Genomic DNA, 24,360 nt, shown 5'->3' with positions numbered 1-24,360 from the left:
TTTTTTTTTCTTTGTCTTTTTAAAGCAGTCTAAAATTAACTAAAATAACAAGGGAGGGAAAAATGTCACGACAGACTGAGAACATGACGAGGGGAGATCACGGGATAAAAACATAAACAATGAAAGAGGTAGGGAGTAAGTTCTGCATCAATGAGTCATTCGGCTGCTACGCTAATTCAGATCACAGCTCCCTCTGTATACAGCACATAAACAAACATACGCTGGGACATGCAAAGGAGAAATACTCAATTTAAACTGGAGATGCTGTGCGTGTGTGCATGGGCGTGCATGTGCTGTGCGGGCTGGAGTCTGACTTTCATTAAAGTGTACAGACTGTAAACACAGGAAATATCGACTGCAACAGCAGTTATCGAACCAGCGTGGAGAATGAAAGAAGATACTCTAGCCTCTGCCTCCCTTCCTTCATATCTGTCTTTTCTCAATCATGTCCTTTTCATTCCCTCCTATCATTGCTTCACCTCCGTTACCAACACTTCCCCGACTCTGTCATGACTTTCCTCCTTTCCTGTCTTTCGGCACAAATACTTACACATTCACACGCACATATGCAGTGAATCACGCACAGTTAATACACACACAGAGTTGCTGTCATTAGTTATAGAGGGGTTGGAACATGGGGAGGCAGACAGTGACATATCTCTCTGCTTTCCACTTAGAGACACATCCTTCAGCAGAAACTTTCTTGCTGCACGCTTAAAATAGACACGGAAAAGACATTAAAGCTGAGCAGAAGGGGAAGAGAGCAGAAGATAGGATAAGATCTGTGTGACTCCCTGCTTCTGTGTGTCTTCATGAGAACATGTATAAAAAGCAATTCTGAACTTGTGTGAGCACTTCAGCTCAAAGTGATACAAAAGCATTTTTTCTGAAAGCTTAAAAAGGGTAGTGCGTGGCTAGTTCTTGATTTGTGGACGTTCCTATGCATCCTTACTGCTCACTAGAACACATAAATAGGATATTGTGTGATTACATGTTGCTGTGATGTGTGCGCTTACACTGGCATTACTGTAGCTGTATCTCATGATGAGATAGAGGGTGGCACAGGCCTGGCTTCTGTTCTCATCCACAGGGCTGCTGCAGTACTGAAGCACCTTCTGGCACAGGTCTGCACACTGCTCCGCCTCCTCTTCAAACAACAGATCTCCAAACTACACACACACACACACACACACACACACACACACACACACACACACACACACACACACACACACACACACACACACACACACACACACACACACACACACACACACACACACACACACACACACACACACACACACAGATATATACATAAATAATTCTGGCTTGTATCAGCAGTTGGCCACCCACACAAACAAATAAGAACATTTAATTTAGACACAGATAGTGTTCATCTAAACAGACCAACCCACACACACCACCTCCTGAATTTTCAAAAAGTGAAACTAAACACACATGCACACACACACACACACACACACACACACACACGTCATCATGAAACTACCTTGACGACAAGTGCTCTGAGCGTGCTGAAGGTGTGAGAGAGGAAAGTGGTACTCTGGCTGCAGGTGAGAGAGTGGAGTAACACCTTCAGCACCCCGCCAACTACGCTGTCCTTACAATCAGCCAATGGCACCGCCTGAATGTGAGACAGAGAGAAAAATAGATGATACGCTAGGGAAACACTGGGGAAAAAATAAATAAATAAATAAATCACATGAATACAAAAGTCCCAGTTTAACTTCTTAGCTAGAGAGTACACAACAAGCAGATGAGTAAAAAGTTTATGATAGACCATTAAAGCTGCATAGAGTGGATACCCTCGTGTACCCTTGTCTACTAACTAACCTTCTACTAGAGGAGAATGGTGAGACTGCTTTGTCATATGAAGGCAAAAGTAACTCAAATAACCACTTGTTACAACCAAGCTATGCAGAAGAGCATCTCCAAATGAACAACATTGAACTTTGAAGCAGATGGGCACCCAGTGCCACTCCTGTCAACTGAGAACAGGAAACTGAGGCAACAGCAACAAGAATTGGAAAAAATTGGAAAATGTTGACTGGTTTGATGAGTCTTGTTTTACTCTACAGCAATTTTTCGTAAGGGCCCAAGTTTGGCACGAAAGCACGGAAAGCAAGCATCCGCCCTGCTGCTGGTGGTGTAATGGTGTGGGGATATTTTCTTGGCACACTTTGTGCCCTTCAGTACCATCTGAGCATTGTTTACGTGCCACAGTCAACCTGAGTTGTTGCTGCTCATCATGTCCATCCCTTTATGACCATTTTCCGATGGCTGCTTCCAGCAGGATAATGTGCCGTGTCACAAATTTAAGATAATCTCTAGCTGGTTTCTCGAACAAGAGAGCAAGTTCACTGAAATGGCCTCTGCAGTCACCAGAACTCAAGCCAACAGAACACCTTTGGGATGTTGCAGAACGCAGCTGAGAAATCTGAGTAATGCCATCACGTCAAAATATCTGTGGAATGTATCCAACATGTCGTTGAATCTATACCACGAGGAGTTCAGGCAGTTCTAATACTAGCAAGGTGTAACTAGTGAAGTGGCTGGCGATAATATATAATGACAACATAGCATAGTAAGTCTAAAATGATTGCAAATGTATTTATTAAATGCACATTAACGTTACTCAGGGTATTTAAGACAGTTTTGACCTGGACAATTGTCTCCAGCAGGTCGAGCACTATGAGGTTTGACTCAGTGGCCAAGTTCCCACTGATCAGAGCTTCCTGGTCCAACTCAGCTTTAGTCCTGATGGAAAATGAGGAAAGAGAGGCAAATATTAAAAATATAAAAGAAAGAAGGAAAAGAAAAAGGAGAGAAAGGGAAAGGCATAGAAGAAGACATCCAGGTGCATCAAGAGGTAATAATTAAAGGGAAAAAAACTGAGAAGGAGACACAAAGATTACAACATACTTATCCTGTCTGTCATTGGTCTGTCGCCACTGAGTGAGATCCTTTCTCCAGCGGAGGACCTCTCTCTGACCCATGGTCCTATCTGTTCCTGTGTGGTATATAAAAACAGAGCATGAGAAGAAAAAAAAAAGTACACTTATTGTGCAGACTATAAACTAAAACTGCATCCATGTGGTAGAAGTATGAACAGCCTGTCATGTGAAAAGATTTACTGCAGTGTAAGAAGAAAATTATATGATTAGTGCCTGAAAGTGTGGATTACAAAATAAACAAAAGGCTTTTCATATATGCAGCAATCCTCGACCGCACAACTATAAAAATTATCATAAGATTTCCAAAATCTGAGTGTTGACTATTTTAAGAGGAAGTTTGTCAGAATCAGAATGGGTTTATTGCCAGATGTTGAGGTTTACAACATTAGGAAATTGTGTGTAAATCTTTGAAACATTCTACATTTAAATGTCAGAAAACCAATTCCAGGCTTTATTCCTTAAAGTGCCAAGAAACACATCACCTCCAACTCGTTTCATCATTTCCCCACGGGCTCCCATTCCTCTCAGCAGGGCCTCCTCCAACTGATGTTTGGCCTGCTGAGATTTCTGTAAGGCCTGGGTGCTCACTTTGTCACTGCTCTGCTTTCCCTACAAAACACACAATAAGCACGTAGTAACCAGGAAGAAAATACACAAGGATACATTGGTAACATGCACTGAGGAGTGTGAGAAAAAACACGTGTAGGGAAGGTATGCAAATACACAAACATCCAAAGTAGTGCATTAAATTAAATTATTAGAAAATAAGCAAAGACAGACCCTATACTCAAAGCAGGAGATACAGATGGTGAGGAGCTCCAGCAGTTTGTTGAGCTGTGAGGGAGGCATATCTATAGTCCAGCGCTGAATCAGGTTCCCATCAGCATTCTTCATCACCCACAGGAAGCACACCAAAAGGTGGCGACTGGTGTCTGCAGCCAGGGTGGCTATGGATTTACCTTGCTGGGAAGAAGAGAGGACAGAGACAGATATGTGTTGTATCCAATGGAGTGCAGCTCTCACTGAATGGAAATGTGTGCATCTGCTGCAGATTACACATTTAGAAACTGTGTCCTAGAAATAAATTAAACTGTCACACGCAAAACAAAATCTATGAAGCTGTTCTAAAACTACACTCTGCATGCAATAACGTCATAGATCCAATTCATATTAAATTCATGTGACACAACTGCCAGTGCTCAACCTATTGAGTTATACAGTGTACTCTAACAAGTGCATACAATAAACTAACAGTACATCACTGACAAGCTTCTCTAAACCACAAATATGGTTTCTCACTAGCTTCAATGAAATATGGTTCTCTCCTCCATCTTAACAGGTGTTAAATCTATTGCAGATTCATTTACCTTCACTCGTGAGATGATGAATCGCTAGTATAGACGGCTACCGCTGCTTCATTTTGCAGCAGCTTTGATAAATGTAGCCATTAACCTCCTAGTGCTCTAGGTGTCCCACCTAGAACCTTGTTTCCAGGTCTCTGTCTTTTGGGGTGTTTTTTTGGGTTTTTTTAGAGCAGGACTGCCCGGAGCTTACCAGAACCTACATCAAATATTACAGTTTAATCTAAAAGCATCTCTTGTTTATCATAGGAAAATATTGTTCTCTCTATGAGTAAGATTCACTGGAAACATTGTTAGAAGGTGGACTGCCCAAAAATGAGGACCAAGTGCTCTGGGGGAGGTGTTTAGTTTTGTGGTGGATACCAGAACAATGGCTCACTCTTGTCAAAATCATATTTTCCACAACAGAACTTCTTGCAGCAACATACAAGGAACTGATTCATCTTTTGGAAAGAAACAGAAGGAAGATAAAAAGAATGGCAGCGTTCGGTTTTGGCGCCTGTGTTGTTGCTGTAGCTGTACTTGATGGATGTGTTTGTCAGGGAGGATGGCCCTGTTCACTTATGATGGCAATGCCTGCCCATAAACCATCTCCCGGAGACGTGTGTGTATGCGTGTGCGTGATTTTTCAGGATGAATGAAGTATGTGTGTGGCTCTGACAGCTAATCAATCTGCTTCTGTGCAGCTCACCTGTTAGGAATGGGAATATTCACAGATACAGTCGCTCACATGCGCACACACAAGCACGTCTGAACTTTTAAAAACAACAGGCAGCAGGCTATAATCTGTTACCGTCCTTTTATTAGGAAATTAAATACACATGGCCATTACCATAGATGCCATGGAAAGAAGAGCGTTCCGTCCCAGTGTGTTGAAGGGGTTCCCAGCAATTGCCATGGCAACAGACTGATTGATAGGTGGGACATTTTCAAGGTCATCATCAGGTCCGCCTGACTTGTTTTTCCCGCTGCGCGAGTCAGAAACTACGGAGACAAACAAGGGGCAATTATATTAAACTGGTGAAGAGAAGGACTGCAGCACACAGGATTACCTTACACCATTAAAAGTAACACAATTGTATCTCAATTAGAGATAAAATACATAAAACAGAAAAGTTACTTGTTACAACTATACAGAGTTGAGAAGGTGTTGGATGGTTATAAACGTAGATTTAGTAAATACGTTTCATATGAGTTATTGTCATAAATTAAAATCAATAAAAGCGTACATATTTATTTTCATGTAGCTTTCAGAAACACAGCAACAAGATAGTATGATGCAATTTTGGGAGTATTGGTGGGAAAGGTGACCTATCATATCCTCTTCATCACTACCATCAGGGCAGCGGTACAAAGATCTGTTAAACAAATCTAAGTGATGTTAAATGGTGTGAAATGGGTGTCACTTGTGTTTGTATTTGATTTTTGGTGACGTTACTGGCAATGTCTTTAATGGCCAACACTTGATGTCTTTTAAATGTGCTATATAAATAAAGGTGACTTGACTAGACTTAATGTCTCTAATTGTGATGTCTTTACTGTTGTAGTTATATTTGTCACCACAAGGCATGAATGGAATTTACAAAAAGGACAAATAAATATAAATATAAATGATTTTTTAATTATGAGCCAAAGGCCCTTCATTTGTTTCTGATAATTAACATTGAACAGAGTCTCAAATCAGCAGAAAGAGAGCTCAGTTTTCTTATCGTAATAAAGTATCATGGAGAACCTTTTCAATGAGCTTGTAGTCTGGAGCAAACCTGTGTGTGTGTGTGTGTGTGTGTGTGTGTGTGTGTGTGTGTGTGTGTGTGTGTGTGTGTGTGTGTGTACACACGTACCAGTGAAATCCAGGTAGTTGGTGGATTCTATAATAATCCCTACCAGGGGGAGGTAGAGAGCAGCCACCTTGGCCCTGACTTCAGGTTTGATACAGCGATGGTCAAGATCATGAGCACACAGCAGGCTGTAGATTGCATTGATGGACCTTCTCTGGACCTTTCCCCTGTGAACACGCATGCATACTGTTTCATTTGAATAATATCGCCAGTGATTAGTACACAGCTTTCACATGTTTACAGAGGTCGATATTGATTTAATTGATATATTTTACAAAACAAATAAGACAGGAGCTTTTTAGTAAGAATGTAATTAGTCAAGTAAGAAAACAGGCAGTTTTGAGTAACGTGCAAGTAGCTGTACTTCCATACCCCTCTGACTCCATGTCTAGCGCTGCACTGAGCTCTGTCAGTAACAGACCCGTGAGGTAGTGTTGCTGCTTGAATTCAGGAGAAAGTTCAAACAGAGCCAAGATCCTCTGCTGCTCCTGGAAACTGCATGAGCCAGAACTCTGAAAACATAGATAAAATGAAGGAGTGGCAACAAGATTAGCGTAAAAATGTTTCTTAATGGAAAATAAAGCACTTTTTAAACAGAATTTTTCACTAAAAGAAAACTAACAAACAAAACAAAACTTAATCTTATCTCATCTAGTCAGTTAAATTACTCCCTAAACTCCCGTTCTGTGTTTGTATTTTTCCCAGTTATCTTCTCCTAGATGGCCAGTCCTTACTTTCCTTAACATTTTTGCAGCCACATTAATATTCCTGTATAAATAAACTCAACTTGGTAAAGCGGTAACCCGAGTGTCCAAATAATTCATGTAAAATTTGCACTGGCGAGTGGGCGAACCTGTGAGGAGATGGATGGACACGGTGAGGCGGGTGCGGAGGCAGGGCTGCTGAAGAAGAGGCTCAGGTTGAGATAGTGCTCATGACTGCACAGGATTCGCAGGAACTCTAGACGCATGCTGATCAGCGTCGGCATTGAAACACTCTTAGCCGACATCTAAAAGTGAAAGGGAGCATAAAAGTTTATTTTTCCAGAATCAGCATCTGGAGGGATATAATTATTAACATTAATCTGTTATTTTACCTGATTGCAATAGTTTTTCACTAGGTGGAATACAAATCCTCTGTCCATGAGCGACATCAGGTCATAAAGGAAAAAAGCCAGGCTGATGTTGACTTTCTCTGCTTGCTCTACCTCCTAAAACAACAGTCAACAAACAGCAATCAGGAAGCTGCACCAGATGGATCTTACTGAGTATCTAGCTGTGTAAGCTGTGCTCTCGATTCCACAGAGGCAAATATAATTAGCACTCCCAACTTCCTGTTGTTTGGAGGACATCGACAACATGTACAGTCAGGTTGAAATTGCCTCTCTCAACACAACCCAGGAGGACAGAAGGTACACGAATGCGCTCGGCTGCAGAGTTTGCAGATCGAAGTCAAATTGATTAGGCTCAGAAGCTCACGATTTATTTTCGTCGTCATCATTACTAACGTTTCTTACCTTTTGTTGTTTGACCAGGATGGTCCCAATCTCAGCTGTAACCACAGAGACAATTGTGGTGATGTCATCTTTAAATCGGTCAGAGAAGCGACTTCTGCGAGGAATATTGTACTTGTCCAGCTGGGACACATGCTGAGCCATGCTTTTCACCTGTTTAAACCATAACACACCCATTGATAATTGTTAAGAAAAGGTGAAAAACGCAATCTTTGATTTTTCTTTTTGTTAAAAAGGTGGCCTGATAGTTAAAGAGGGCAGTGTTTGATTATTTTATCATCAGCTTCTATTTTCAAATCAACAAGCCTATCAAGCCACGCAAAAATCCCTAATTTAATTAAAGTAGGCAATGAGGTTGAGGGCAGAAGCATAAATAAGCAAGACGAATTGAGTGAATGAGCATGAATGTCAGTGATGACACAGCTGAATTGCAAAACAGAAAATAAATTGTCAAGTGTTTTTTGTAATTTATTGCCTCGGGCGCTTTCGAACACCCTCTTAATATTCATACAATACTACCACTATCATTTATCTTTGGAGGTGTTTGGCCATGAGGTCACATTTGCTTGATATGACTCATTTTTATAACTCAGTCTATTTATCATTAACATCTGTGGATGCCTTCCCTCTTGCAGAGAGGTATAAAAATAAACACTGACCAGCAGCTCAAAGAAGAACCAGGCGTATTTGTAGGCATTTTCTCTGCAGACCCCGGTGCTGACAACCATTTGCAGGGCCAGCTCCTCATGAAATTGCTGCAAGAGAAAAAATACAAATGCTTTAATTCACGAGAACCCGTCTTACCCTGATAGCAGGTAGAGAATTTTTTTAAAGACTGCCTCATAATTGGAGTTCTAATAGATTATTATATTAACATATTGCTGTGAACTGGTTTTAATATGCTGGCTGCTTTGAATAGACACCAAAAAAAGCATAAACAGCTCCAATATCAGTGTCACTGGTGTCACACTGCCACCTTGTGGTCATAAGGGTGAACTGGAGGATGAAAGTATTTGTTTAGCTGTGTTACAGGATGTTTGAGATAGAAGTAATGTTGAAATAGAACACAGAAATCAAACACAGCTTTTATGGTATCGTTCCATGTACTGCTACAGAATTATTTTTCAGTCACTGCAGTGTCTCTAACGTATAATAGAGATGACTAACCAGAATTTCTACTTCAAAAACTAAAATAACAAGGCTTTTCATTTATTCTTAATTGAAAGCAATTCAGTTAGACATTAAAACCCATATATGTTTTAGCCTTTATTTACAGCTACATACAATGTTTTTAAAAAGTCATTATGTGTTGCCTTGCCCTTGTGTACTGTAACTGTCTTGATTGGAGACTTTAAGTAAGGCTCTGACAATGAATAGCAGTGAAACAAGCCTGCACTGATAAATTCTTCTGTACACAATAAGATCTGAATGACAGCTTTCAAATAAATCAAATAAATATATCAAAGAGCCTCAAAAATACTGATTAAATATCAGTTCATTTCATAAATTCACATATTCCATTTCCATCTCAAAAAGATAATTAGTAATGCCATCCAACCTCCTCACCACAGAGGGATATTGTTCAGGTTTCATGCCATTAACATGTAAATGTCTATAATGAGGTGTAAATGTTGCATTAGCTATGACACTACATACAGTCATGGTCACAGGTGCTCAACATTCAGTGGGCCCGTACAGTAAAAACTGTAATTTCCACAGTTAATCAAGTCATTTGAATGTAACTCCTACACCGTGTCTTGCTTACCCCCAATACATGAATTAAATTAGCCTGTTTCGGTCCAGCTAACCTTCTTCGAGTACAAAGGTAATGTCTGTTGACTTACACGAGTATACACACATGCACAGTCAGCATATTCAGTATATGTGATGGCATAAAAATGGTATTTAATCTTTTAAATGGGAAGACATGAATAACAGGGACGGATCACCTTTGATGAAAACAACAGATATCCATCAGTTTAGATAAAGTCAATGTTGATACAAATCATTAAAAGGAAATATGTTACCCAGTTCATACTCATTCCTTGCCGTTTTCTGTATCATTATTTTCCGTCTCTAATTCTTTTATAAAAATGTAATTGCATTGCTACATAATAAAACGGGTCCAAAAAAGTAAAGAAAGTAAGAACTTTGAACCTTTCTGTTGGATGGCCTGGTGTTTCCTGATGGGTTCTGATGGTTGTTTACGTCTACGTAGGTGGACATGCGGCTGCCTGGGTTGTTGTGGCCCTGGAGACAGTAACACACAAGTTCCATCACATTGGATGTGATGGATGCATTCATTAGAGTGGGTGTCTAGTGGCCTATTACAATAGCTAATGTACTGTGGGGATGAAGAGCAAATGGCTATTTTGTGTGTATGAAGATGCATGCTGGCATATTTACATACTGTACTTTGTGTGTGTGTGTGCTCAATTAGGCAAATTCATACAGTACATTAGCCTAGTGCAACATGGACTTAGTAAAACCTTAAAGAGTATGTTAAAATAAAAAAAAGTGGACACAAGCTAAACTAACTTTTCTGTATTTTGCACCAGATCCAGGTTAAGACATGAGAAATCTCAGCTGATGAAGCTGGTCAGTACCTTGGCAGAGAGAATATTTTTGACCTCGTCATCTTCAGCGGAGTTATGTGGGCCTGGGATATCAGGGTTGCTGCTGCTTCTGATCCTGGACTGGAGAAGCATGCTGCCAACGGTGGCAGCCGTGGCCCGACCCATAGTGCTGTATCGGCTCTCTGCTGAAGGTACTGCGCCACCTGTACCTGATCACATGTTCATAGATACAAAAGGAAAAAAGAAACAAAGAAAATTCTTAATACTTGAAACACTCAGAGCAAATATGTTCACAGGAACGACAAAACAAAAGAAATGCATCCTTTTAAATGATGAAGCACCTGGATTCTGCATGTCTCGAGGGGGATCGGGCAGGCGAAACACCCAGTACAGGTAGGTTGCCAAGAGGCTGTTCCTACCCAGCTGGTCCCTGATCAGTTCCTGGCTGTTATGAAGGCTGTTGATGATGGACACCACTGACTCAAAGGCTATCTGTGCCAGATTGGCTGCAGAAAGGAAGCATGGATTTTTAAAAAAAACCAAGTAATTAAATGAGTACAGTGAATGAAAAATAAATCTGATTATTTACCTAATTTAGCTTCAAATCTGATGATTTATGGGATTTTTTTTTCTTTTGCAGTGTTGGTTAAATAAAAGTACAAATATAAAGTGGTAATCTGTTTTCTGGGGATATATCTTTCACAGTTTTTTCATGGTAGCTCAATAACTAAATTGAGAATATGTTGGGGGAAAAAAAATCAACTGGAAAGACATTTTTAAATGTAGCACCACAATCACTGCTATACATCCATTATATACATGATACAATACAGAGTCCACTCACCGGTCTGGCCAGCAATGACCATGGGCTGCATGATGAGAGTGAAGAGTTTATCTAGCACTCGGTGGAGGGAGAGGACCAGAGCCTCTAGACTGGACGAGGACAGGGCTATGATGCTGAGCTTCAGCTCATGCTCCAGCTTGTTCTCTGGAATCTTCTCCTCCCTGATCCGCACAGGGAATGTTACTCCACCTTCCAGTGCATGGCAGAGGGTGAAGAAACGCTCCAGGTGGTTGTCCTGGTAGGGAGAAGGCAGGGTTTGTTAGAACGGGAAGCAGGGAGAGCAAAAGCAACAGAGGAGAGGAGACGGAGAAGGAAACAAATGTACTGCGACAGAGTCGGGACATGCTTCAGGGCGAATGGAACAACAACATGGACACTTGTGGTATGCATGTGTGTACTGATGTATACAGATAGACAGGGTGAGCCAAAAAGACATTCACTGTGTTGCTGTGTTCGTCTGGAGGCATCCAGCCTTCGCTCACCTGTGTGTGCACGGATGACACCGCCTGGATTTCAAGGTTGAAAAGTCCCTTGTGACCCTCCATCCACTTGACTGGAGGGACCTGAAGAGGAAGTTTCTACAAGACACAGGAAATATAAATATGACTTTTGTGCCTGTGTTTGCTACTCTACTTTCATAATAATAATAATAAATAATAATAAAAAATAGTTTTAATCTTTTAACAGGAGGATGTTTATACCTCAGGTGTGTGTAGAGAGTAGTTGACAGGGAGACGCTCCAAGATGATGGGCAGACAGTACTGACCAGTCTGCAGTCGATCAATATTCAATATGGGCAGCCACTGCATCAGAGGAAAAAAGACAAATTCAGCATGTCAGCCGAGCTTCAACGATTTAAAAACGCAGCAGTCAGACACACAAATGTCACAACATATTAATAGTAAAATGTCTGGCAACACTTTCCTTTGACAATGATGACAGCGATTTGCCAGCTGAAACACTAAACAGTCTTTTTCTTTGTTCTTAAGATTTGTGATGTGTAAAAGCTTACAGAGTATCCAATGAGCGTCTCACAGCTGCCGCTCTGGTTCTGTTTCTGCTGACAGCTGATGTGGAAGAACGTGAACAGCAAGTGATGCCTCTCCGTCAGACGTGCTGGAAGAGCAATCTTCACTTCCTCATAGAAGTCTGGAGACCTTACAGATGGGGAAATACGGAGTAACAAGAGGAGGCAACGGGAAGGAAACGAGAAAAACAAAAAGATAAATGAAGTCAAGGTACTCTGATTGTTCAAAATAGATAAAAAGACGCTAACACAGTCCAGTGTAACAAAACACAATAATGTGTCCTTACTTGTTATGGTAGGTAACAGGGGTATAGACTTCACTTAAAAATTCAGGGCCACTCGATTTCCCAAAAATGACCTGAATATAGAGACAGAAGAAGAAAAGAATAAAAAGGTACTTTTAATTTAACATGATAAATTTGAATCCTATGTGTAGACTGTGCTTGACTTGAATGTTCATCTGAACTACTGACCCAAACTGTCAGAGCTTGGGTCAGTAAATAGACAGTGACCAATATATCAGCCGATATTAGCCATCTGCTGAAATGGCAATATCGGCATTTATACAGGCTGACAGCAGTCAGACTGTACAATACCCCACACAGGATAAATACTGTTTAAAAACACATGTATATATTATTGTTACTCCTGCTGCACATTATGTACAAATAAAAATAAAAATCTTGGCATATTTAACTGTATATTGTAACCATCTGTGCAGAGTTTTAGCTTTTTTCTTGTACAATATTTATTTATCTATTTTTTTCTACTTTAAAAAACTAATATATCTCTAATTCAACCTTTCTTCCTGTCCCTTGTGCTGCTGGAACAAGTGAATTTCCCCCAGTGTGGGATTAAATAAAGTTTTATGACTATTGAGGTTGCATAGTTTATCCACCAGAGGGCATTTTGCAACTTCCCTGTTGACAAGCAGCTGGGAAATAATTTGTGAGAATAAAACAATTATTAAACTGCACTTTCATATTTTATTTTATTTTTAAAATCACCAAATATCAGTAAAAGTTAAGTTAAATCAGTTTTAGTGTAAAAATGAGTGACAGGTAATGAACAACAGCACTCACACACATAGCCGAGCCAGGATCCTCTCCACTCATAAACTGGATTTTGATGGTAATATTTCTTGCCGATGTCAACCTGTTGACAAAGTTGAGCCTCTGGGGGTAGACATAGAGCAGATTCCTGCACATGCAAAGGGAGAGAAACTGTGTCAGGAACACTGTTGGTTTAGAAAAAACAGTCAAATAAATAAATTATGCTACACTTTATGTAAACCAAAGCAGTTTGATTATTTCTCACTAGATGGCACTGTCTGTACAACAGCTGCAGGGCTGATGCGACAGTAATGTCAGAGAAATGTAAAGCCAACCAGTAATTATCTGTGTTCTTTTGTGGGTTTAATTCAACATTGTAATCTGTTGTGAAACCTGAAATACAGGAAAACACCAAAGATTCCACTGAACACTTGTTTAGAGAACACCAGCATGCAATTACCGAGACTTGTTCATGCATGTTTTTTTTTTTTAGATTGGAGTACTGAGAAGAATTAAATCCCCATTCTTGACTCTGTACTGTTAACTGACTGATGGTAATTTAGCAGGTGGCCTGGATGGAAATGCCTAAAAATATAAACTACACTAAAAAGGAGAACAATTTCTAATGTCAGCTCTTGAGTGATCTTGTTGAGCGAGAGTTCATGTTGCCTCTGGCCCTTTGTTCGAAATGTGCTGCCTATTTTAACAAAGAAACCTGTTTATATTCTTAGCAAGAATAACTTGTTGGGCTTGTTCGCTTTTCATCCCTTGAAGGTGCAAGGCTTGCATAAGTAGTTTCCTTTTCTCTAAGAAAGCTAAAGTCACAAAAAAACATTTAGGACACAGAAACGCAAAGAATAAAATATCCCACAACCTCACATTTAAATGTTTAAGGAGCATGAGTTTATTTGCTAACATAGTGCATACTCCAGCCCACCTGTAGATGTTGTGAGGAACATAAACCTCACTGGAGGGGAACTCCAGCACCTCCTTAATGAGACGAGTGCTTTTCTCAGCCACAGGTTTAAGAGGGATAAGCTCAGTTGACAAACATGATGTTGGTGTATCGTTGACTGGAGACATGTCCAATTTTATGGTACCTAGAAGATGCAAAGGTCAAAGGTCAGTAACCTGCATATGCAATATCCAGAATAAAGCCTATGATATCATTTAATAATATATAAACTGGCACACTGCTTTTTTGTCAAGAGCTGGATGAGAAGTACCACTGGTTTCGGTGTCCTCTTCAGGAAGCAACCGCAAAGCTTAGTAACAAAATATACCGACTTGAAATTTAAATCATGCTATGAACACACATTTTAGCTCTTTTAAAAAATTATTTGTAAAGTGTGACATCACTGTGCTGTGTTTTTGCAATTTCCTGTACCCAAACGCTCTATATGGATGAAAGTATCAGGCTACAGGTGCTGGTTTAACTGAGTTAAACAGGTGACCTATGTGATTTAAAACTATTGCAGAGGTCCAGGTCTCTCTCTATCCATCTTTCCATCGACAAATTTTATCAATTTTCTCTGCAGCAAAAAAGAAAAAGAAAACATTAACAATAAAAATATACTCATGTAATGAGTGATAACCTGGTATTGTCTTGATTCTCTTCTGTGGTTTCTTCATCTCAGTCAGGGACTTGAGCAAATCCTCATCGCTTAGACGATCTCCTTCCTAAAAAACACAGTGATTTTATTTATTTATTTATTTATTTTAAATGAAAAACCCAGATGACAAGGACCAAATGAACCATTAGAGCAATAAAAAATATACAAACATTGGAATATGCATGTAATTTTTCACAGTAATAGCCCTACAGGTTTGAATAATAGAATCTGATGAAACACATAGGATTTTTATCAAAGTCCAAGATGTAAACACAAGCATGTCTGTCTGGGAAACTTTATCTTTATCTGGTATCTCACTGCATTTCAAGCATTTTCACAGATTTATCCATTTCTTTGCTTGGGCAGCAGACAAACCTGTTTGATGATGGTGGAGATAGTGATGGTGGCAGGCTTGAAGCCAGAAACGTTGCAAAACGGTTCATCGATGGTACTGTAACGTTCAGAGTTCCTCCTAGGGAGTCCTCTCCGGTCAATGCTGCTGGATTTTCCTGAGGAAAAAAAAATGTCAAGGGTCAAGTGTGATACTAAGCTTCAAGGACTCCTAGGAAATGCAGACAAATGCAAAGTGATCAGAAGGTAAGATGACGGTAGCACACACCTCCTTTTGTGTTCTCAGAGTCTGTGATGTCACGCTCCAATGTAGCAGAGCTGATCACTTCCATTATATTAACAGTTGCCCAGGCAAATGGCATGCGATAGCGACCCAGCCTCTGGCAGAAACTATCTGCCTGGTTCCGCAGCTTCTCAATTTTGTCCTTGTTCTGACCATAAAGACATAAATAAATAAATAAATAAATAAATAAATAAATAAATAAATAAATAAAGTTAGCCATTTTGAAAAACATCAGCTCCAGAATCCTTTTACATACCCAGCAAGTATTAATAAGAGGCTAAAAGGTAAACCGGAGAGCATTTTTTTGTAAATAATTTGACTGTTTGCTCTGCATTCATTACCTTTCCAGAGTCACATTCCCTCAGTGTCACGTAGGGGTCGACACAGTCACTGATCTCTCCCTGCTGAAGGACCTTTTCAATCTGAAACACAGAAACATTAATTATATCAAGGCCACAGCAACAGTTTACGATGAACTGCACAAACTCTATATTACTGCTGACTCTTCTTCAAAACTCCAATGACTCTAACGACACTGCAGAGTCCAATTCATAACTGATAGTGTCCCATTGTGTGTTTTTCTATCCAGGTATGCCTTTACTGCTTTGGTAGTGTGTTTGGTATCGGTGTTGTACTGAAAAATAAAGCCACTGCTAATCAGATGCTTTTTAGATGGTACTACATGATAGATCAAAATCTCCATGTTCAAAATTCCCCACATCACTTGCTGAAATGCAGCTAAACTATAACAGAGCCTCCACTGTGTTTTATTAATGCCTTTAAGATACTATTCATCCGCTGCATAGTATATTTGCTTTTCTTAGGCCTACCATTTCTGCTTTTTTCGTCTCAGTGGATTGCAATAGATTTTCTCATTACCTTGATGACCAGATATATATCTGTGGAAGGGTAGGTGATAGAGAAGATGGCAGATTTGGCTGTCGAGGACGGATCAATGTGGTCAGTGTGATTTTTCAAGAAGTTCTTAAACTGTTCAGAGTTCAGGTCACAGTAGAAATTCTCAGATATCTGCAGGGAAACAGATGAAACATTTTACTTCTTACCAAAATTAAATCCAGGATTACATTTGTTTTGGTAATCAGGGCATAACAAACTGGAAGGTTTCTGATGAGAGACTGAAAGAATACATTAATCTAGGTGATTAGTTTGATGTAAACCAAATGTTCATCTGTTCAGCCCGCTTTGCTGTTTCTCTTCTCACCTCTATAATGACCTCTGTGTAGGAACACAGATGTGGGCCGGCCTGGTATCTGTCATGTGATCCTATTCACTGGAAAGCCAGTAACTACTCTACCTCATTCTGCTTATCCCACAGGGCCTCCACTACACTGACCACACCAAGAAGCCTCTAGAAAGCCAAACTTGGCTGATAACTAAAATCCTCAAAGCAGCAACTTTATTCAAGATAAGCACAAGAAAATTTTCAATGATGATGACTTCTGGCATACTTCCATGCTTGTGTAACATGCCAAAAGGACAAAACTCGGCACAGATTCTGAGACGGAAACGACCCAGTTAACTTAAGAAAAAGAAAAAGAGCCACACTCTCCCTGTTACTGAAAAATGACTTCTTGGAATCAGAGAAATAATAATCTTGGTAATCAAAGCCAGCTGACTAAAATATCCTCTGTTCATAAAGAAAAATAAACCGGTCAAAGGACGAGTGTTAAATGAGTCAGCATTTTCAGTAAATCATAATAGCATTCATTTGAAAACTTCAAATTTTGATGTAATGAAACACAAGGAATGTAAAAACCTCTTCAACATGATATTTTTAACCCCCAAACACCATGTCCGTGACTGACTGACACACACAAACACTAGCACACACTGTTTCAGGACAGATGATTAACATTTTCTGATGGAGAGCACTTGCAAACACCCCGTGTAGCCAATTTAGCAGCTGGACGCTACAATGACTCCTTTTGCAGCTTCATTCAAACACAGATCTGAGTGGCAAATGTTCAGGCAGACATCTGACAGCCGCTTCCTTTACAAATATTAGACAATATAGCTCCATAAATCCATTAGACTGTTCTTTCAAGGCCTCTGCTTTTCTGAAGTCTTGCCAACTGTGGTTTCATTATTGCGTCCTCTCACTTGGCTCCAGTCAGTCGAGTAAAATGTGGCTTTCCTTGTGTTGCAAAGTAACACCAGGAAAACAAACGAAGAAAAAAATAACTAATGGATATTCCTTTTTGCTAAAAGAACATAATGTTTTGTTTTTTGCCTACTCATAAACCTCTGCTTACATTCATGAATATTGCATCATAAGTAGGCCACTTGTTAGGTCAAATCCCGTGTCTGCACCTTGGCTTATTGACCAGAGAGACTTTGATTTATACGAACATCTGCACAGATGTGAAACAACGAAATGACGTGAACAAAACCAAACAAGGCAACGAGGGATGCGGGAAAACGAAGAACAGCAAGTAAGAAAACAGAAGATAAGGCTCTCATAAAGAAAACAACTTGCGCTGAGCACTGCAGAAGAAAGAGAAAAACAAACAAGATAAAGTAAAAGTGAACAGTTCAGAGATTAAAAAAAAGAGGCCTTAACAACAACTGACAAAACAAGCTTGACAGTTTCTCCTTCGTTCACAGACGCACTTTGTGTTTACAGTTCAAATTCATGTTTGCAGACACAGTTCATTAACTAGTATCTAGTCAGTGTAATAAGCTGGAAATTATACTAACCTCTGCAAGGATACACTTCAGCTCAGCACATAATAAAAATCAGTCACCTTTAACAAAATGCATGACACTGTCAGAATTCAGCGCTGCTCTTAAAGTCTTCCAACAGAACCAAAAACAACCCTTGTTTATGTCATATTAGTATGTTTCATTGCAAGAAATATTTCACTGATTCTGACCCAAGACCAGGTTAGATATGGCCCAGTTTTGAAAATTGTGATGTATTAAATTGCCCTATCTCACCCAACAGAGTATCTTAGAGCCATTAGTCCTCCAGGCAAGCCAGAGTAAATCAGGGCAGCACAGATGAGAGGGCAAACCCGGTGGCTAAAACCTCGTCTTATGTGAGAGATCCACGAGCACTTAATCCTTCCAACCCCTACTATTATCCAGCTGTGTAAATCCACAGAAAACAAACAAACAGCCACAGCTCAGAAATGCTTTACTGCAAAAATAATGTGCAGTATTAGTAGATACAAGGCCAAACATGACGACCCCCGAGGCTATAAATTTCTGAGGATGATGAGACATAAAACCTTACAGATTACAGTGATCCCTTACTACACAGCAGAGCTGACTTTCCAAAGCCACTACAAGACTGCGCCAGATCAACAAGATGCAAATAACATGCAAAAGCTACCTTTAAAACTGTGATTTTTATTAAGTATACAATACTTGTAACTACTGGTTTTTGATATTCAGTCTTGTCCAGCTTGTAACTCATTATAAAATACACAGCAAGTATCCAAACCATGTGACTATCTATCAGTGTTGAGGATTGATATGTGACCAGTAATGTTTTATTAAACATTAGCAGGATTGTTATGGTGGTTGTTTGTCGTGTGATATCAAACAGTCCCCAGCAGTGTGCTCAGTTACATTAACAGTCTCTAATTTTATGGTAGTTTCTTTGTTAATGGAAAGAGACAGAATATCAACCAAAAACCCAGAAAAAAAACCCCCCACATTACATAAAAGTATAATATGTATATAAACTTATATTATCAATTATTAATTGAAAAGCATGAGTAGCTATTGAGCATTGAGTGAAACAAGTATTTGATGCCCAAGCAAAACATGACTTATTTTACAGTAAGCTGTAAGATATTTCTTAAAGTAGGTCACCAGGTGTGCACTCAGGAGTGATACTGGACCACTCCTCTTACAGTTTCCTGGTTTTCTCCAAACACAGCGGTTTGAGCTGATGCCAAAGAACTCTAGCACAGTTCAGAAGGCCTATACATGTACGAGCCTTCATGAGCAGAGGGACCTTGCAAGTGCTACAAGATTTCAATAGATTACGCTGTAGTTTGTTATCTGTGGTGTTCATGGTGCCTTCAGACCATTAACACGCAAGGAGCGTGTTTTGGCAGTTTTGGCAGATCCACCATCTTTCTCATCATTACCCTGTGAGGAAAGATTTATATTTCTTCCCTTTCCGAATTGTCGCACCACGAGTTGTCACCTTCTCACTAAGCTTCTTGTTGACAGCCTCATAGTCCATTCCAGCTTTGTGAAGGTCTACAGTCTTGTCCTTGACATCCTTTGACATTTCTTTGGTCTTGCCCAATCGTGATGGAGAGGTTGGAATGGAAGAAGCTCATTTTGTGGACAGGTGTGCTTTATACATATAACAAGCAATAGATGTAATGGACTGGTTGACTGTGGGAGCAGAATTCTGTCAAGGTGGGGTTTTTGGGGGGGATTTTTGGTTGATATTCAGTTTCTCTCCGCTAAAATGAAACTATCATAAAAATGAGAGACTATTAATTTCTTTTAAAGTGACCAAACATACATATTCAGCCAGGGATAAAATAATTATTTCTCCCAGCTGTGTGAGAAAATGCTAAAATACACAGCAAGTATGCAAACAAGCAGAGAGTCCCAAGACTGAGGAAAGTGTTTTTTTACTGTTATTCTTTGTTGCTTATCACACACACACACACACACACACACACACACACACACACACACACACAATTTTGTATAACATTAAAAAAAAAAAAGTGAATTTGACAGTGAAAAAAGTTTGCTCACCTTTTTCTTCTCTTTCAGATCATACAGTGCCATGGTGGCAAATATGGGTTCAATTTCTATTTCAAACCTAAAAGGCCGCACAAAGGAAAATTAGATTAGGAGTTTTATCGCAGGAGAAGATGCAAATCCTGAATACAAATCCTCATTTTTTTTCCTCAATTAGCTTTCCATCAGTTTTTGATTCTACTGATTTTTCAGGAATTTTAATTCCTGTTAGACACAAATTAGTTAGAGGAAGTGATGATGCGCTTGAACTGAGGGTTAAAAGGATTAGAAAAGTTGCCAAAGCATCGCAAGCAGTTCAACTCAAATATTTGGCAACTGTACGAATTATACAAGGATGACGAAGATCAAGACTATAATGCAGGAAAAGTGCATTTGCATGTGTTCGAATGAAAGAAGGAGCAAAAGAGACAGAATCCCACAGAGAAAGGGAGGGACGGAGAGTTTCTGGAAAACAACCACTGCCGAACAACACTCCTCCACCCTCACATAATCCTCCATCCATAACTTAAACAACTACTCAGCTATGCAGCTGTTTAAACTACAAGACTATTCTCCCTACTACAGTATAATGAAAACGTATGACATACTTTATAGACTGGCATCTGATCATAACGCGCTCTCCAATGTGTTCTCTGGGGCAGTCGGGAACAGGACGGATTTCCACTGTATCTTCCTGTAAGATATTTACAGAAATATGTTTAAAAAAATAAAGATTTAACTAAGCACAGATGCTTGTGGATGGAGAAGAAGCGAAATTAAGAACACAAGTCATGTCCACACAGGAAGCGATCTGCAGCAATATAACAACCAGAGACCATAGAAAGTCAGTGATATTTGTGAACTTTAAGCAACTACAGGCAACTTCCCGGATAAACTCTTCTCAACCTCGAGACGAGCAACTAAAGTTATTACCAATGAGAGTGCAGGATACACTGATCATCATGTAACCAGGTAGTAAATACATTAGAGAGTTACCTAGGCAACAGAGAACTGGAAAGTCCCCAAGCTCATTGCATATTGCTCCCTGTGTGGGCACCTAAGGTTTCAGATGTGTATTTAATATATTATGAAAAACGAGAAAGGGCTGCAACTCTTATTAGTTTCATTATAGATTATTTGTAACTGGCAGTCTATAAAATCTTAGTGAAAATGTGCATTACAATTTTCCAGTCACAATTTTATTAGTTTTTGTATCATTTATGAATTTGTGTAGTCAAAAAAAAAAAAAAAAGAGTATTTTCTATTTACTATTCAGTTTTAGATGTCTTAAAATAAAAACTTTCTATTTACTATCTGAAAGAAGTGGTTGTACATCCGTTCGATTTTTGGTAATTTTTGCAGATCCCAACTATCATGAAAGGCAAACGCAGCAGCTGAAATATTAATGGAAAAAAAAACAAACAAAAAAAAACAACTTTGTTTTTATATCTCACCTCATCAGGTGGTGGGTAGAGCGCAAACAGCTCAGGGTGTCTGTTCCCTTGCCGTGTTTCCTGGTTTAAACGATCCAGCTCTTCATGGCTGCTGAAAGCCAGAAGACCCTCAACTCTCTTGTCTGGAGTCAGGCACCGCAAGTTAAAGTCAGAGGAGGTCAGTGTGTGGCCAGAGTCATCTGTCAACGTTGCTAGAGTTGGTGACTTGACCTGGAGCAATGACAGAATAAGAGCAGGGGTAAGGGTCATGTCATGGCCAGGAGGAGAGGAATTAAATAAAATGAAAACACAAGGAAGTGGAAGAAAAAGGCAGGAAAGCACAAGGAAAGCCAAATTATGGGACTATAATATCCAGAGGAACAAGATTAGTAGACACATGTTGTTCACCCTTGGTTTAAAGAAAAAGACAACCATGCATTTACCTCAAACCTTGTTTGTAACAACAGCATATCAACACCGTGCTGGAAAAGCATTTTATCAACCATCATCAACATGCACTGTATTAAAAATAGAGCTTCCACTATTACGTGGTCAGCGGACACAACAAAACAGGCATTTAGTCAGTCTAGACAGCCTCTGTTTTAGATTGAGACAATGACAGGCTCTTGTACTTTTCTAAACAAGGCTTACTCAGTATAGAAGACACAGCATATAGCTGTGCTTATGTTCACTGTATTTAAAAGAGAGTAAAATGACTTGAGTTACTTCACAATATTCAGCAGGTGTGTATAACTAATCCTTAATTTTTTATGAACAAGAAGCTTTGTTTTGTTTTTTTAATATTTGATACATAAAAATTGACCAGCCAATCAGTAACAAAGGGCCAGAAGGTAATGAGGTATAAGTTACTCATCATTCCTGATATGATATTGACAGAATTTTAAATGAGTTAATCAAATTCTGTAATCAGATCTCCCAACAGGCCTTTGGGTTTTTCAACAAAAGTGAGAACAGCATAGAGGGTTGAGCTAACTGAGCTAACCCAGAGCTAGAAAAAGCGGCATAATTTTGACACTTAGATGTGATGTGATTCATAAATGTGCTCAGAAGCCTTTTGAAAAAACAGCATCTGAATATGTTGTCTAATTTTTAAAAAAAAATGAAGTGTATTAAAAATAATCTGATTTCAAAAGTGCTTTAATCCCGCCACCATTCACTAGTAATGATCGAAACACGTACTGTCAGAAAGAGTGGATTCTGGTAGATGGCATAAAAACAGCAATGGCTGCACTGACACCAGAACTGCTCACAAAAGTGTGTGATGAATTTGACTATTGTACTGACACATTCTGTGCATCCAGAGGGAGACCTATTGAGTAGTTGTGAGCAATGTTGTATGTAAAACTTTATATTCAGTCAAGTATTCTAAAATGCACCGCAAGCTTCTTCGTTTATTACTCCAAAAAAAAAAGGGTCAACCTTTTATAGTTTTTGTTTTTTAGCAGTTTTAATTGGCATATAAGAGATTCTTACATGTTAAAAACTCTTTAGGCATCAATGCCTCCACCTAAACCAGAATCAGAAAAAAAAAAAACCCCACAAAAAAAACCAAAACCAGCCTGACTGCACAAGGAGATCACATGATCAGATTTTTTCCCCCATTGAAATCATGTTTTTTGATCTGCTGTTATGGTTCAAGTAAGAAATCATAAGTGGGAGGTCTCTCAGAAAGGCATTGCACGATAAGGAAGTCCACCTACAAAAGTAACTTAATTTGGTGTATAACCTCTTCAAATGGATCAATGATTTCATTTAAAAAAAACAAACAAAAAAAAACAAAAAAAACAAAAAAAAAACAAACAAACAAAAACAAACAATAAAACCCCCTGTCGCCAAGTAAATATCTGCAAAGAAATCAAATTTCCTAAAAGTAGCATTAGAGTGCCCGGGATATGAATCACTGCCTGTAGTTGGAATATTTACAAAAAAACCCCCAAAAAACAGGATGGTGGGGCACCGCTGTAGCTAACTCAGTTGAGCAAGCAACCCATATGCCAAAGGGCTGCAAGGGGCCTGGGTTTCATTCAGCCCTGAACCATTTCCTGTGTCAAGATTTGCGAATTGAGCTTTTCACCTTGAGTTGAAGCGATAGCCTTTGTATCCAGGCAAGCACGTATGCACAACCGTAATTATAATGACACGAGTTCAAGATTCTAACCCCAAAAATTGTCATATGACCTTTTAGCCAGATTGCAGGTCATAACCTCACTGCTCCCAAGCTGCATCCTGATCTGAGCAGTCCCTCTTGCCACCCGTTCTCCTTGTCTCTTTCACTCCTATCATCCATCAAATTCATATCCCAGCTCTCACACCACAGGCTAGGACTGAGTTTCCAGTCTGCTTAAGCTTCACAATGTTGAGGCTCCAAGAGTCCATCACGCCATGATTGTTAAAGCAGACTGGTCCATAGAAGAGAACTATTAAGTGCTGAAGGACAATAGAGCTGTTCTTCCCCTCTCTGTCACTCTCATTCTGGCATATAGATCATGGGAAGCCTACAGCAGTAATGAGGGCCTTTTGGTTTGGGTAATTAGTCAGAATTGGCAGGATGAAGCAACAAGAGACTGGCTGGGGCTAAGGGATGGCTGGGCCAGGAACTGGGAGTGGCACTGGCTGGGACTTGGATTGGCCGCGACTGTGTGATTCTGGGAGCTGGGATTTGGCCACTATAAGACAAATAAGCGACTGAGAGGGCACAGAGAGGATGTGAACTTGGCTCAGTGAAGGACTGAG

At 39.6% G+C, this 24,360-nt stretch overlaps 1 protein-coding gene across 1 annotated transcript in view; it reads right to left on the bottom strand.

The window, feature by feature from the left end:
• Window positions 1-24,360, bottom strand: part of dock8 (dedicator of cytokinesis 8) — a 55,247-nt gene that overhangs the window by 12,209 nt on the left and 18,678 nt on the right. The window contains exons 6-36 of the mRNA XM_085367377.1: window positions 21,628-21,837; window positions 20,782-20,867; window positions 20,189-20,255; window positions 16,316-16,465; window positions 15,778-15,858; window positions 15,422-15,584; window positions 15,178-15,311; window positions 14,785-14,869; window positions 14,127-14,289; window positions 13,220-13,337; window positions 12,425-12,495; window positions 12,123-12,267; window positions 11,812-11,913; window positions 11,593-11,688; window positions 11,111-11,345; window positions 10,608-10,772; window positions 10,297-10,475; window positions 9,848-9,940; window positions 8,350-8,445; window positions 7,694-7,843; window positions 7,274-7,387; window positions 7,031-7,186; window positions 6,550-6,689; window positions 6,181-6,344; window positions 5,172-5,323; window positions 3,759-3,941; window positions 3,461-3,587; window positions 2,947-3,034; window positions 2,685-2,781; window positions 1,514-1,648; window positions 1,017-1,169 (exon numbers count right to left, since the gene is read on the bottom strand). Of these exons, the coding sequence (XP_085223503.1) occupies window positions 1,017-1,169; window positions 1,514-1,648; window positions 2,685-2,781; window positions 2,947-3,034; window positions 3,461-3,587; window positions 3,759-3,941; window positions 5,172-5,323; window positions 6,181-6,344; window positions 6,550-6,689; window positions 7,031-7,186; window positions 7,274-7,387; window positions 7,694-7,843; window positions 8,350-8,445; window positions 9,848-9,940; window positions 10,297-10,475; window positions 10,608-10,772; window positions 11,111-11,345; window positions 11,593-11,688; window positions 11,812-11,913; window positions 12,123-12,267; window positions 12,425-12,495; window positions 13,220-13,337; window positions 14,127-14,289; window positions 14,785-14,869; window positions 15,178-15,311; window positions 15,422-15,584; window positions 15,778-15,858; window positions 16,316-16,465; window positions 20,189-20,255; window positions 20,782-20,867; window positions 21,628-21,837 (4,098 nt within the window). The remainder of the gene's footprint in view (window positions 1-1,016; window positions 1,170-1,513; window positions 1,649-2,684; window positions 2,782-2,946; window positions 3,035-3,460; window positions 3,588-3,758; window positions 3,942-5,171; window positions 5,324-6,180; window positions 6,345-6,549; window positions 6,690-7,030; window positions 7,187-7,273; window positions 7,388-7,693; window positions 7,844-8,349; window positions 8,446-9,847; window positions 9,941-10,296; window positions 10,476-10,607; window positions 10,773-11,110; window positions 11,346-11,592; window positions 11,689-11,811; window positions 11,914-12,122; window positions 12,268-12,424; window positions 12,496-13,219; window positions 13,338-14,126; window positions 14,290-14,784; window positions 14,870-15,177; window positions 15,312-15,421; window positions 15,585-15,777; window positions 15,859-16,315; window positions 16,466-20,188; window positions 20,256-20,781; window positions 20,868-21,627; window positions 21,838-24,360) is intronic.

The sequence above is a fragment of the Diplotaxodon limnothrissa genome, linkage group LG12 (genome assembly GCF_057381915.1).
Source record: "Diplotaxodon limnothrissa isolate DT_005_m linkage group LG12, D_limnothrissa_male_GT1.1, whole genome shotgun sequence".
NCBI classification, from domain to species: Eukaryota; Metazoa; Chordata; class Actinopteri; order Cichliformes; family Cichlidae; genus Diplotaxodon; species Diplotaxodon limnothrissa.
This window is presented reverse-complemented; position numbering and strand designations above follow the sequence as displayed.